Source organism: Schistocerca serialis, chromosome 9 (assembly GCF_023864345.2).
Source record: "Schistocerca serialis cubense isolate TAMUIC-IGC-003099 chromosome 9, iqSchSeri2.2, whole genome shotgun sequence".
NCBI classification, from domain to species: Eukaryota; Metazoa; Arthropoda; class Insecta; order Orthoptera; family Acrididae; genus Schistocerca; species Schistocerca serialis.
This window is the reverse complement of record NC_064646.1, coordinates 374,456,167-374,471,527: the sequence shown is the minus strand read 5'-3', so window position 1 is coordinate 374,471,527 and position 15,361 is coordinate 374,456,167. Positions and strand designations below refer to the sequence as shown.

Below are 15,361 nucleotides of genomic sequence, written 5' to 3'. Positions count from 1 at the left end.
AATCAACTTTGTAGCAAATGAAACTGGGTTTCAACAGAGTCTGCAGCGATCTGTTACCTGTAGCCAACAGACGGGTGCTGGCTCACCTTCAGCTTCGTATCTGCACTTTTGTCTACAAGTTGTGCGAAATCGTAGCCTTGATGCGACTTCGCGGCGACCGGTTACTCTGGGGTTCCGCAACGACCTTGAGAGCGGACCTTTAAGAACTAGGGACCGACCTACTTCTCCGCCACACGTCCTCCGGCTCCAGAGACGTCACGTTGCAGTTCCAGCCACCATGGGGTCCTCACAGCTGCCGCTAGTGCTGCTGCTCGTCGCCTTCGCCGGTGCCGCTCAGCTGCGTGAGTGCTTACCGTGCTTGTCCGCAAAAGTCAGAGACAGCCGAGGTGCAGCCGCATGGCGTTCTGAGCTGAGGAGACTTGTCCACTTTCACGTCACTACTGCCGTGACCAACAGCCAACAGCCAACATGGTTTCCATTACCGTCGTTTTCATTTATCGTGGCTTTGTGGATACGTACAACAGATGCTATTGCCCTTCTAAATTGAAACTGTTTTTTCATTTGGTGACCGTTAACCCACGGGATACCTTCAACTGTGGCAAATATGAGGGCTTCTCCCCGTTTAATTCACGTATACAGTTCGAGAAGAAATATTGTCTAAAAGCCTTAATACGACCTTCGCGATACTTAGAGGAGTGATACGCAGAGGACAGTAGCGTACTCTCAGAATCGCCAAGTAAAGTTGATTCTTGAATCTTACTAAGGGATTCACGAGATTGTTTGTGTCTACCTGCGTGCGTTTGCCGGTTCAGGTCTTTCAGTATCTCCGTGACTCCAATAAACGTGTGACCAACTGTGATGTCCTTCCGTGTTCAGAACCCCCTGTTAATAGTAGTTTGTACAAGTCCCACACAATTGAATAATTCTGGAATTGCTCATAAAATGGTTATAATACAGTAGCGAATCAGTATTGCAATTACCTGAAATTATATTATCAGCTTTGATCGCACGAAACAAATATGGCCACGAGTTCAGTGAAGCAAATGTAAGTTAAAATGTTAAAATCACTGCTGTGTGCATGTACATCTGTACGACTACTCTGCAACCCACAATTAAGTTCCTTTTAGAGGGTTCATCGAACCACGTTCGAGCTATTTCCCTACCGTTTCACTCTCGAACAACCCGCGCAAGAAGCGAGTGCTTAAATCATTCTGTGCGAGCACAGATTTATCTTATTTGTTATGGTGATCATTTCTTCCCATGTAGTTTGGCAGCCAACAAAACATTTTCATTCTCTGAGAAGAAAGTTGCTGATTGGAGTTTTGATGCGATAACGTCTTTGCTTTATTGGCTGACATCCCAGGTCGCGTATCATATCCGTGGCTTTCTCTTTCCTATTTCGCGATAGCACAAAACGAACTGACCTTCTCTGAACTCTTTGAATGTCCTCCATCAGTCCTATGTGATGCGTATTCCACACCTCACAGCAGTACTCCAAAAGAGACGGACGAACGTAGTGTAGGTAGTCTCTTTAGTAGATCCGTTGCCTTTTCTAAGTGTTCTCTCAATGAATCACAGTCTTTGGAGTCCTTTCCGAACAGCTTATCAGTGTGATCGTTTCCTCTTAAGTAATTCGTAATTCTAATATCTAAGTAATTTGAAGATTTTACAGCCTTTATGTTTGTGTGATTTGTCATGTAGCCGAAATCTAGCGCATTCCTTTTATGACTCGTGTGGAAGACTTCACAGATTTTGTTATTTAGAGTTAATTGCCACTTTACGCACCATGCAGATATCTTTTCAAAATCATTTTTTCGTTTAGCTTTCGTCGTGAGATGACTTTACAAGACAATACATGACAGCATCACTAGAAAACAGTATCAGAGGTATTCTAAGGTTGTCATGTACATCATGAACAGCAGACGGCTTGTAACGCTTCCTTGCGGAACTCCAGATATTGCTTCTGATTTACTCGATGATTTTCTAACGGTTACTACGAAATGTGACCTTTCTGATGGGAAATCATGAAACCAATGCGAATTGAGTCGACAGTCCATAACACGCACTTTGATTAGAAGTGTCTTGTGAGGAACGGTGTCAAAAGCCTTCTGGAAATCTAAAAACATGAAGTTAGTTTGACACCCCCTGTCGATAGCACTCATTAACTCCCGAGAGTAAAAGTCTAACTGTGTTTCACAAGAACGATAGTTTTAGGATTCGTATTCACTCCTTGTCCACAATCGTTTTCTTCGAAGCAATTCGCAATGTTCACAGAAAGCTTATGTTTCAAAATCCTACCGAAAATCGACGTTGGTGAAATGTGTGTGCAATTTAGCGGACTACTCCTATTTTCTTTGCCCGCATCTCGTGGTCGTGCGGTAGCGTTCTCGCTTCCCACGCCCGGGTTCCCGGGTTCGATTCCCGGCGGGGTCAGGGATTTTCTCTGCCTCGTGATGGCTGGGTGTTGTGTGATCTCCTTTGGTTAGTTAGGTTTAAGTAGTTCTAAGTTCTAGGGGACTGATGACCATCGATGTTAAGTCCCATAGTGCTCAGAGCCATTTGAACCATTTGAGCCATTCCTATTTTCTTTCTCGGGTGGTGTGGTGGTTTTTGCAACTTTACAATGCATAAATTGCTTATGATTGTTAAGTGCACAGCTAATGTGTCAGTATACTCCTAAAGGAAATCGACTAGAATACAATCTGAATTAACCTGCTTCGCTGCACCAAGGATATCTACATCTTAGTTACACCTGTTGGAACTTGTTCTGGAATATTTACTTCGTCTTCTTTGCTGAAGGAATTCCGGAAGACCATATTTAGTAACTCTGTTGTAGTGGTACTGTAACATCGCGACTGTTATCGCACGGTGAAAGAATCGGTTGCGTCTTGGCGCATATGTAATTTACGTTCTATCAGAATTTCTTTGGATTTCCTGCCACATTTCTATTTGAAAGAATATCGCATTGAAGATACAACTGAATTTCGGGCTCGTGTAAAACTGCACCGATCTTGGTGGATCTGCTTACATTTACTACACTGAAGATGGCCACACAGCGACCGAAATCCCGAAATCTAGATCTGCAATAAACATTAATTGTGGGTGATTACTGCACGCTTAATTACTTGAAATTATATACCTTCACCCTCTGCCTAAATAACACCGGCGCCAAATAATACGGTAAACGCCCGATCCAATGACACTCTATGACCATTGAATCTCGTTTAAACACACATTCTGCCACAATCGATAGCAGGTGAAACGGTTAAGACGTGATAACACCATAATAATATGATGTTTTTACTAACTCGCTGTCTAAGCACCTGTAATAGAGCTTTCGGAATCTCAGATAACTCAGAAATGTGCTAGAATCACAACCTGTTGCCACAGCCAAGAACGGTGACTTCAAATGCTACTTCTTCGCTCGCATCAAAACAATTCAATACAAGAACAGTAATTCTATTAAGACTATATGCCGCTAGCCTCAGTATTGCTTTTGTCTATGAGAGGCGACCTAAGACACACACGTTCACACTGACATGAAAGCAGATGCAAATATGAAATAAAAATACTTGGGTAGATAAACTGGAGTCTACTGAATTGACGTGTCTTAATATATGCAAGGTCTCTTTTTCTGTATAGGACTTATAAACCAAAGTGAATTATCTACTTGTGTTGGTCAGGCGGTATGCTAAGATACAATTTAAATAAAGACTGCAACAGTGACTATCTATAGAAATATTAATACTGTTGCATGTGACACCGTGTCATAGCAGTCATGCTCTGTTTTCGTTAAAGATAAGTGTTTGTCTAGACTATGGCAGATTAACTTATTTACTACGTTAACCATCTGGAAACAATGTAACAGAATGTTGAAACGGCAAAATTTTTATTCTATTTAGCACTTTACAATTAAATATATTTGTTTTCACAGTCCATAAAAGCAGCGTGACCATAGCTTTTAAATGTTGAAAATTTAATTTTGAGAGGAAAATGTTTGGCGTAACTGTTATTCTTTCGCGTAACTGTTGTTAATCTTGATGGTCTTTTACTAATGGAATATCAGTCAATTAACATGCAGAAAGTCTGCTTTGAGATAAATGTTCATGAAGCTGCGAAAAATAATGTCTGCCGTTAAGATGAATCATTGTCATTTTTCTGGATTCATCTGGGACGCCGCTCTTCTAGCTGAGAAGCACTGGTGTCATCGCATGGCAGACGTTCGGCCACCCATGGGAGGAAGACAATATGGCACGATGCTATCTAGTCAACGAATGAATTAAATTTAAAAAAATTGCAAATAATACCCACTGCCACTCCGATGACATTCTCGTCGACAAATTCTCATTGTCAAAACCTTTTAAATCCTAGTGGAAATAGTTTGGGTCTACAATGTGCCGGGGGATGAAATATAAACATCATTTCATGCAAATAGCTATGGATGGTCATGTAATGATATGTTTAAAAAACGTGTCCTCACTTTATTAATATTTCACTTTCAAAGCTAATGCACACTTCGGGCCTCATATAAACTAAATTAACGACAGCCAATCTATTCATAGTTCCCCTCTTTCGATTACTAGATAAGCGATAATAGCCACTTTTCGCAACACCGTCCGTATTACCGCTGTAGTTTCCAGTCCCCCCTCAACCAAAGTAAAGCTGACACCTGTTCAGTACACTGCTCAAAAATGACTCTGAGCACTATGCGACTTAACTTCTGAGGTCATCAGTCGCCTATAACTTAGAACTAATTAAACCTAACTAACCTAAGGCCATCACACACATCCATGCCCGAGGCTGGATTCGAACCTGCGACCGTAGCGGTCGCTCGGTTCCAGACTGTAGCGCCTAGAACCGCACGGCCACTCCGGCCGGCTCAGTTCACCGCCTCGGCGAGTCCACAGTGTACTCGAGTTTTCTGTTGACGGATAGTTCTCCTTGTACGGTCGTTGTCTTGATAAAGTTCTAATCTTCTGTGTCGATCTACCGTCAAACTCTGTGGTGTAGTAACTTACCTCTTCCATTTTCTTCTCTTGTAATTTTCCCCTCTTTCGAATCCTAAGACTTCATCGAAAATATTAAAGCCGTATTTCTTCTCGAAACTCCGGTAATCACTGCAATAGTGCAGCTATGACGGCTTTTTGGGGAATACTTGCGACCCGTTTGTTTCTATGTATCAAAATTGTTTCTCCGTGTCACTACTGTGATTATCACCTCCACAAACAATCTTCTGACTTTCACCTAAAAGAAAACTGTCTCTCTTTCTGGGAAATTGCCACTCTTTTCACAGATTAAACTATAAGTCTTCACCCATGCGTTATTACATTACCGAGCCCCAGCACCAACTAAGTTTGGTTGCCACGTCCTTCTTAACAAAATCTAGCACAGATAAAACTTCTTCTACCGGACTAAAGCAAATTTTCTGCATAAAAGTTGTACAAAATTAAAGTTACATTGAACGTTACTAGAAATTTACAGGATACATCAAATTTCATTTACATGTAGGTAAAAATAAAAGGTGAATTATAGGTGTACAAAATATATGTAGTAATTATTGAAAATGAACTGTGCTGTTCTGTGCCGGAGAAAATAATAATTCTAGTCGCAGGACTGTTTTGTCAGCTACCTCTTCTGCTGACTAATCGCATTTTACAAATATCTCATCAACGTAGTGCAGTCTGTCATCTACCATGGAGCCTACTGCATTTTTTTCATATCCCTATAAATTGTTACATCCAGATATTTACATGAGTATACTGATTCCAATTTTGACTCTTTGATACTGTAATTACCGAGCACATTTTTCGTTTTGTAAAATGCAACTTTTTTAAGTTTATGAACATTCAGAGGAAGTTGTCAGTCTTTGCACCACTTTCCATTCATATCAATATGTCACTGAATATTTATGCAGCTTTTTCAGACATCAGATAGGTAAAGTCTGTGGTAACTTTGGCACTGACTAAACCAATGGTTCCAAAATTTTCTGAGAGCATTGTCCCTGAGTGTAAGCAGATAGCAGTTGGTGCCCTCAGTCCTTCTTCTCGCATCATCAGCGTTACCGGCTAAGTAAATTTAAGAACGAAAAAGAATTCCCTTCGAACAGAAGACAAGCGATACTTAGATTTTGTACGTGATTAGCAACTTACAGTGCATCGGGAGTGCTACCTAATACTCATAAATGAAAGCTAAGCGTCGACATTGGGGGTAGAACTTACTAGAAAACATTCTTCTATACCAATCCTCTCCCTACCGATATCCTATATTCCCATTTAAACCAATAAAATTGACATGTTTACACTATACTTACTGCTTTTAAATCACATGGTTGCTGGGCTCCTTGCCTCTGAAAATATAGAATCTGGAAGTTTTCAGACATACCGTTATTGCCTTGTGCTTGACCACAACAACCAATAAAAACTATAATAATAATAGTAATAAAAAACCTAGGGGTAGTGCCAAAATATTGTAGTTTGCATTGATAGAATATTCATCCGGAAACTACAAAAAATTCTCAATTCTAGGATATCAACAATTATCTGTGGATATATCACGCAGTGCCAGGGGCTTGGCTAGTGTCCAGCTGGTGATAAAATACGAAATCCAGGATTACGAACTCATTTATTGTATTTATTGCTAAAATATGTAAATCACGAAAATTATCAGTGTTTGAAAATACAACAAGGACAGATAGAAATCTGGTCATGAAGTGACGACAGGAAGAAACAACTACAAAAGATGTGGAAATGCACAAGTCTTCGGAACCAGTGGCTATTTCTTTTGGCAGGAGGTTCTAAGGGAAAAAAGTATAACAATAATACTGTGTAGGCGCTATAATAGTGAACCAGCCATTACATGGTTACTGTTGCTTAGTTTTAGTTTAGTTTAGTTATGTAATGTTCTGTAGATCATTTAGAATATTATTTTATCGATATGATGTGGAAAAAGTCGGATTAGAAGATATATATACACACACACATGAATAGTGCTGATATTAATATTACCAAAAATTTTAGTTCTACACATGAAACTACATTTAGAGGAACCAATTTTTTTACCAGTTTTCAAACAGAAACTCTTTCATGGATTAGAGGGAGTTGTCCAAAAGAAATGATTTTAAGCTAGATTTAAAACTAGATTTGCTACCTGTCAGACACATTATGTTGTTGGGCAAATGATCAAAGGCTTTTCTTGCTGAATAATGTACTTCTTTATGAGCAACTGATAGCTTCAATAACGGATAGTGAAGGTCATTTTTCCCTCTAGTGTTTTACGTACGAGCATCACTGTTATTCACGAATTGAGATGGATTATTTATAATGAATTGCATTAGCAAATATATGTAGTCTGATGGTGCAGTTAAAATATCCAACTCCTTGAATAGATGTCTGCATGACGTCCTTGGGTGAATACCATTATTTATTCTGACTGCTATCTTTTATACAATCAATACTTTATGTCTTTATAGCCCATAAAATTATTCCATAAGACATTAATGAGAGGAAATAAGCAAAGTACGTTAGGAGGCTGATCTGTTTATTACCAAGACTAGCGATTATACGAAGAGCGAAAGCAGCTGAACTTTTTTGTTTGGGAAGCTCAGTAATATACTTCTTCCAGTTCAAGTTGTAATCAATGTGAACACACAAAAATTTGGAGAAATCTACCCTGTTAACTGAGCCTTGGTCATATGCTACATCAGTTATCGGTATGACTCTATTCGGTGTACAGAACTGGATATAGTGAGTTTTTCAAAATTAAGGGACAGCCCATTTTCTGAGAACCACTTAATAATTCTATGAAAGATTTCCTTATCAATATCTTCAGCTGCATTTTCTGGAGTGGGATTTATCATAACACTCGTGCCATCTGCAAAAAGTACTAGTTCTGCTTGCTGAACGTTAAGTGAGAGGTCATTCACACGAATAAAAACAGCAGAGGACCCAAAATTGAACCTTATCACACTCCCTTTGTGATAACTCCTCGTCCACTAGGATTTACCACCCTCCCATCATTATTTGTGTTATTCCGCAGAACTTTTTGCTTTCTGTTCGTTAAGTATGATTCAAACCAGCGGTGTGTCTAGCCTTCAGTTCCATAGAACCTGAGTTTTCTAAGAGTGTAACATGATCCACACAGCCAAATGCCTTGGAAAGATCGCAAAATATACCAACTGGAAATAATTTGTTATTTAGAGCTTGTACTATCTGATGGGTAAATCTGCAGATAGCATTCTCAGTCGAGTAATCTTTCCAAAATCTGAACTGTTACATGCTGAGTAAATTATTTTCACTTAAATGTGAGAATACTCTTGAATACTTAACTTCTTCGAATATTTTAGAAAACGATGTGCGCAATCAGATTGGTTTATAATTATTTAAGTCACTCTTGTCCCATTTCTTATGAAGAGGGTTGACAATTGCGTATTTCAATCTGTCTGGAAAAATTCCCTTTGACACCGAAGCATTACATATATCACTAAGGACTCCACTTATGAAATTAGCCCCATACTTCAAAATCCTCTAAGACTCCATCAACACCACATGGTTTCTGAGTATATTTATAATTCCCTTAATTTCAGTGGGGGATGTTGGTGCTATTTGTAAAGGCCTAAAGTCCTGGGGAATGACATTTTTGGACATATATTTTTGCTTCTTGAACTGAACCCTTTAATCCTAATTTTGATACTACATTCAGAAAGCGATTGTTAAAAATACTTGCAACTTGTGAATTATCACTCACAACATCATCATTTCGCTTTATTGCTATGGTATGATGTGCACTGTCAGGCTGCCCCGTCTCGCGTTTGACAATATTCCATATAGTTTTCATCTTATTATCTGCATCACTAATTTCTGTCAGAACACATAAGCTTCTCGACTTCATAATGACCTTCCTTAAAATATTACCATATCTTTTGTAGTAAGCAAGTAACGGTGGATCCTGACTTATTCTGGCCTGTACATGTATTTCCCTCTTCCTCTTACACGATATCTTAAGTCCCTTAGTAATCCATGGCTTACTTTGTAATGGCTTTTTTGGATAACGTTTCAGAAAAGCAACTCTCAAATATTGAGACAAATTTACTGTGGAATAAACTGAATTTGGAATCAACATCATTTTCTATATATACTTCATTCCATTCTACCTCTTCCAGGCTGCACTTAAAACTCTGTATGCTGTTCGCATCAATAAGCCTCCCTGCCTTGTATAAACCTGTTTCAAGTCTATAAGGTGCTATATGTGTTATTTCCATTTACTGTGCATCATGATCAGTTAGCCCATTAACAGATGGTTACACATTAGTAGTTTCTGCCTGAGCACTGTCTGTGAAGCCGGCCGGTGTGGCTGAGCGGTTCTGGGCGCTTCAGTCTGGAACCACGCTACCCCTAAGGTCGCAGGTTCGAATCCTGCCTCGGGCATGGATGTGTGTTATGTCCTTAGGTTGGTTAGGTTTAAGTAGTTCTAAGTTCTAGGGGACTGATGACCTCAGATGTTAAGTCCCATAGTGCCCAGAGCCATTTGAACCGTCTATGAAAATGTTATCGACAAGTGACCTACTATCCTGCTGTAGACGAGTTGGAAAATTTACAACAGATACTAGATTGAAAACCAAACAAAGATTGTAGCTCATTTTTGCTATCCGTATCTTTTAAGAAATCTACATTAAAATCACCACAAACCACTAACTGCTTCCTTTTGTCTGACAGGTAGCTCAATAATGCTTCTAGAATTTTTATGAATAGCTGATAGTTACCTTGAGGGGATCTGTAGATTGTTACATTTACTATAGAAGTAAATTGCAGTAGCAACTAATAAAGCACATGCTACAAGGATCTGATCTACACAACAACTAATTGTTTCAATATTTCTGACTTTGTGTCCAGTTTTTATATAAGTAGAAACTCCTCCTTTCTCCATGTTGACTATATATGAATAAGATGTTAATCAGTAATCCCTTAAATTTAACTTCTCCATCCCTGCGGTTACATGGTGTTCAGAGAGACAGGAAACTTCTATACCTTCAGAATTTACCCTATTTTCTAGGCATACAAGAAGCTCATTTATTTTATTTTTCAATCCTGTAATGTTCTGATGAAACGCACAAATTTTATTTCTTTGGATACTAATTCAAACATTATGACACTGTTCTGTTTTAATCTCTTTCAATACTCTCTGTCTGTTACCTGACTCTAACCCTCTCTGACTCCAGTAATCACAGGTATTTTGTCTTGTGTGCATGTGGCCCCCCTTACATTTTCTGCAAGAAGATCAACTAATCTATCGTTCTCCCTCCTATTCGGGTGTAGCCCCACCTCCCAATTGCATCATCAGGCACAACACAGATATGAGATTTAGTTTCTGCCAACAGTAACTCCCACAGCTCTCTGTTAACACAGTTGATATCCGTATTAATCCAGGGCTGGTCTCCGTATTAATCCAGGGCTGGTCATGGCGCCGCAAAAGATACACAAACCCCACACGAGCGTGAGCTGTTGCTGTTCCTATTGCATTCAGGTCACACCTAATACCATAGTCCGAACTGCTAGCCAGGCTGTTCCTCCTACAATAAGAACATGGTCCTCACCATCAAAATCTTTGCACAAGGCCCATAGGTTTTCTTTAACCTGGCTAAGCTTAGCACTAGGTTAGACAATGCATGTGACCTGGTACTCGACTCCTATCCTATCCTGTAGCAACTGGCCTAGAGCTCTCCCATGACTGCTACCTAACAACAGGACTCTTTTCTTTCTGCTTGACTTTACTCCCGACCTAGCATTACGATTGTTACTACGGGTCTGTTGCACCCTACTTTGCTCAAAAACTGTTTGAGGCTCTTCTGCATCAGGTAACAAATTAAACTGATTGCTCACTGAAAGGTGATTTCTGGGGTTTTCTCCTTCTGACTAGGACTTGTTACCTGTTCCTAGCTCCCATGGTCTCTTTCGCCCTTCAACCTGTCTAATTCGAAGTACTCCATTTCTAGTTCAGCCTGAAGGGGACAAATCTTTTTTCTCTGTTCCACGATTTTCTTGTCACGGCTATATGATCTACAACTCCATCGGCGAGCCTCATCTGGCACTAAAACAGCTTCCCCGCTGCTATCACCCCACAATTCTGACATTTCACTCCTGTGCTCACTAATCTACGACAACATCAACATTTGTCACACATGACGGTAGATTAAACAATACAAATTGCACTACAAACAATTCCGCTACACCAGTTAATAATTAGCAGAGAGTAACTTAGTCTCCGGTGAGATGCGCAGAGAACTTCTGGACATCAGGTGAATGTAGCAGCAGGCGAATGTAAACAGCGTGAAGTTAATGGCACAAAAAAAAAAAAAAAAAAAAAAAATGGCTCTGAGCACTATGGGACATAACTGCTGAGGTCATCAGTCCCGTAGAACTTAGAACTACTTAAACCTAACTAACCTAAGGACATCACAAACATCCATGCCCGAGGCAGGATTCGAACCTGCGGCCGTAGCGGTCGCGCGGTTCCAAACTGAAACGCCTAGAACCGTTCGGCCACCAGCAGCCGGCAGTTAATTGCTGGCGTAGGTTACAGTGGCAGAAATCACAAAGCGAGTAAGAAACTGAAGAGGCTCGATATTTTCTAACAACAAATTTGAACAGGCGGTATCACAGAATACAAGCTCAAATTAGGAAGGAAACCGGCCTCGCCCTTTTCAAAGGAACCACGCCGTCGTTTTGCTGAAGCGATTTAGGAGAACCACGGAAAATATAGATATGGATGACCGGACGGGAAGATGAACCGCGCTCCTGCCGAATGCCAGTCAACCGTGATAAACCCTGTGCCACGTCGCTCAGTTTACTCCGTGTGGTACTATCAGTAGTGCCGTGACTTCACGAAGTTTAATTTGAGTTTTTCCTCTCGTTTACCGTTTAATGCTGGTTTTATCGTTCGATATATTTGTTGATTGGAGTTGATTTTATTTATGTATTTCTCGTCTTCAAAAGTTGTGTCACGTCCTAGATAGTGGAAATGGGAGACCTATTCTGTTATTATATGATGATTATCCTATTATATGATGATTATCCTTGTTCTTATGGGATGATTTCCTAAAAAACGACAGTCTTTTTATAGTTGGTGGTATCTTCAGGTTCTAATGTAGCCCAATATTTTTTGATGTGTGTATCGCTCCTTGTAATGTGCGTTCATTACTGAGACCAGTTACGTGTTCGTCGGCCACAAGCATCGAGTTTACCAATTTATGTGTCGCAGGTTTTATACATTGGGGGTTTCCTGTCATTCACGCATTCCGTAATTAATCAGGTCGTTAATGTAATGTTGAACAGTATTGCTAATGTGCTACAGCCTTGCCTTATTCCCTGGATTGTTTGTAGCGTCAACTTTTGTTAGTATATATTCTTATTTTGGTGTTTTCACCTTGGTATATTTTTATCAGGTGCCTGGGGAAACATCTTCTCCACTACTGGCCAGAGGTTTTCTCTGCTGTGGATGCGGTCAAATGATTTTTCGGACTGGATAATCTGTAAATCATTCATTTATTTAAAATTTTTACCCGTCGCCTGTTGGTGCTGGGACTCGAGATTTTCGGTGGGAGATTCTCTAGTAATTTTGTCTGCCGTTTCACGGGCACGAGTTGCTGATGTCGTTCTCCAGTGTAGGAGGCGCCTACAAACATGCTGTCAAAGAGACAGGAAGTCCAGTGATTCCTCATGAAGCATATTTCAAAACTTGTCTTCCGTTACAATTTTACCACCCGCGGTCCTCTCGAGTACCACAGTATCCGCTCATGAATAGTGAAGAACAGTGTCCGTGACTCTGTATTTATTGATGTGGTTGTTTTACCATTTTTTTTCATTCTTACATTGTACATAACGCCTTCGATTAGCCAATTTCTTTAAAGTTAGTTCTTATCATTCTTCGGTAGCCTACTCCCACTCTTTCAAGTTTCTCATTCTCTGTTCATGTCGCTACCCAAGTGTCGGGTTCACACATTTCGGAGCTCCGTTGGCAAAGTATTAACCCAGTTCCATGATCAGATAACAGCGGAACTGCTTTGGAAAGAAATCTCTCTCAATCACATCGAGCGAATCGTCTTAAATGTTAACATACTGGGTTACATATGCGGCGCGCAATTCAAAATCTCCTTTGGACATCCAGTCTTACCTTTTAACTGGATTATCTAAATGCACAAAGGAAATGACATTTTATAAGATAACGAAACGGGGACAATACTTCCCCAACTTCATCTAATTCGAGCTTGTACTCCGTCTCTATTGAACTCATCTCTGACGGAACGTTAAGACTTGATCTTTTGTTTCTCCACACCTTACGTTCCTATTTGAAACATAAATCTTTCGTTTTCCGACCATGCTGTGTACTTTTTCAGTCTACTTTACCAGAATTGTACCACCATTTCCACTGTGTCTTCTGTATCACTACAATTCAGCAAGTCGACTCTCACCGTTCCACTGTATTAATTCTACTTTTGTATTCTTTACTCTTAGTTCAAATTCGTTGCTAGACAGCTTGCCCAGACCGTTCTTCCGGTGAGATGTAAGGACATGTACATCTACATGAACATCTGCAACTACATCTACATCTACAGGGATACTCTGCAAATCACGCTTAAGTTAGTGGCAGAGGGTTCATCGAACCACCTTCACAACAGTTCTCTATTATTCCATTCTCGAACAGCGTGTAGAAGAAACGAATACCTGTGTCTATTCTCGCGAGCTCCTATTTCCCTTAGTTTATTATGATGCTCGTTTTTCCCTACGTAGATTGGCCATCAACAAAAGACTTCCACATTCAGAGCAGTAAGTTGACGAAACTTCCTAGCAGATTACAACTTTGTGCCGGACCGAGACTCGAACTCGGGATCTTTGCCTTTCGCGGGCAAGTGTAGAGCACTTGCCCGTGAAAGACAAAGGTCCCGAGTTCACGTCTTGAGAGAGATCCTGCTGCAGCGAGAAATCCCCTTTATTTTAATGATAACCATCCAAGTACTGTATCATGTGCGTAACACTCTTTTCCCTGTTTCTCGATAAAACGTAACGTGTTGCCCTTCGTTGAAGTCTCTCGATCTACTTCGTCAATCCTGTTTGCTAAGGATCCCACTCCACGCAGCAGTACTCGTAAAGACGATATACAAGCGTAGTTTAGACAGTCTCTTCAGTGGATCTGCTGCACCTTCTAAGTGTTTTGCCAGTAAAACATAGTCTTCAGTTCGCCTTTCCCACAACATTTTGTATTCGTTTTTTCCAATTTAAGTTGTTCTTAATTGTAGTTCCTAGGTATTTAGTTAAATTTATGGCGTTTATATTTGACTGATTTATCATATAACGGAAGTTGAACGAATTCCATTTAATACGGTACTCTCGCGGATAATCTTACAACTTTCATTACTTAGGCTCAGTTGCCAATTTTCACCCCATACAAATCCTTTTTTCACAATTTTGCAATTTTTTTGATCTTCCGGTGACTTTATTAGGCAATAAACGACAGCTTCATCTGCAGACAACCTTAACTGCTGCTCCGATTGTCTTCTAAATCCTTTATACAGACAAGGAACAGCAGAGGACCTACAACACTACCCTGGGGAATGCCAGAAATCACTTCTGTTTCACTCGATGACTTTCCGTCAGTTACTACGAACTATGACCTTTCGATAGGAAATCATGAATCCAGTCAAATAACTGAGACGCGTTTTCCACAAGAACGCAATTAGATTGCAAGCCGCTTGTGAGGTACGGTGTCGAAAGGCTTCTGGAAATCTAGAAATAGGAAATCAATTTGAAATCTCTTACCAATAGCACTCACCACATGGTATTAATAAAGCACTAGTTGTGTTTCGCAAGAACGATATCTTCTAAATTCGTGATTATTTTGTGTCAATAGACCGTTCCCTTCGAGGTAATTCATAATTATCGAACATAATTGATATGGGCCTGTTATTTAGTGGGTAAGTCCCATTGCCTTTCTTGAATGTTGGAGAGATCTGTGCAGTTTTCAGTATTTGAGTACGGATCTTTCATCCAGCGAGCGATTGTATGTAACTTTTAATTATGGAGATGTTGTTGTTGTTGTGGTCTTCAGTCCTGAGACTGGTTTGATGCAGCTCTCCATGCCACTCTATCCTGTTCAAGCCTCTTCATCTCCCAGTACCTACTGCAACCTACATGCTTCTGAATCTGCTTAGTGTATTCATCTCTTGGTCTCCCTCTACGATTTTTACCCTCCACGCTGCCCTCCAATACTAAATTGGTGATCCGTTGATGCCTCAGAACATGTCCTACCAACCGATCACTTCTTCTAGTCAAGTTGTGCCACTAAATTCTCCCCAATCCTATTCAATACTTCC

The 15,361-nt window shown here is 40.2% G+C and overlaps 1 protein-coding gene across 1 annotated transcript in view; it reads left to right on the top strand.

Annotated features, from left to right (window-relative positions):
* Positions 1-224: 224 nt before the first annotated feature.
* Positions 225-15,361, top strand: part of LOC126419787 (protein takeout-like) — a 66,272-nt gene continuing 51,135 nt past the window's right edge. Inside the window, exon 1 of the mRNA XM_050086972.1 lies at positions 225-341. Coding sequence (XP_049942929.1) covers positions 278-341 — 64 coding nt within the window. The 5' untranslated portion in view covers positions 225-277. The remainder of the gene's footprint in view (positions 342-15,361) is intronic.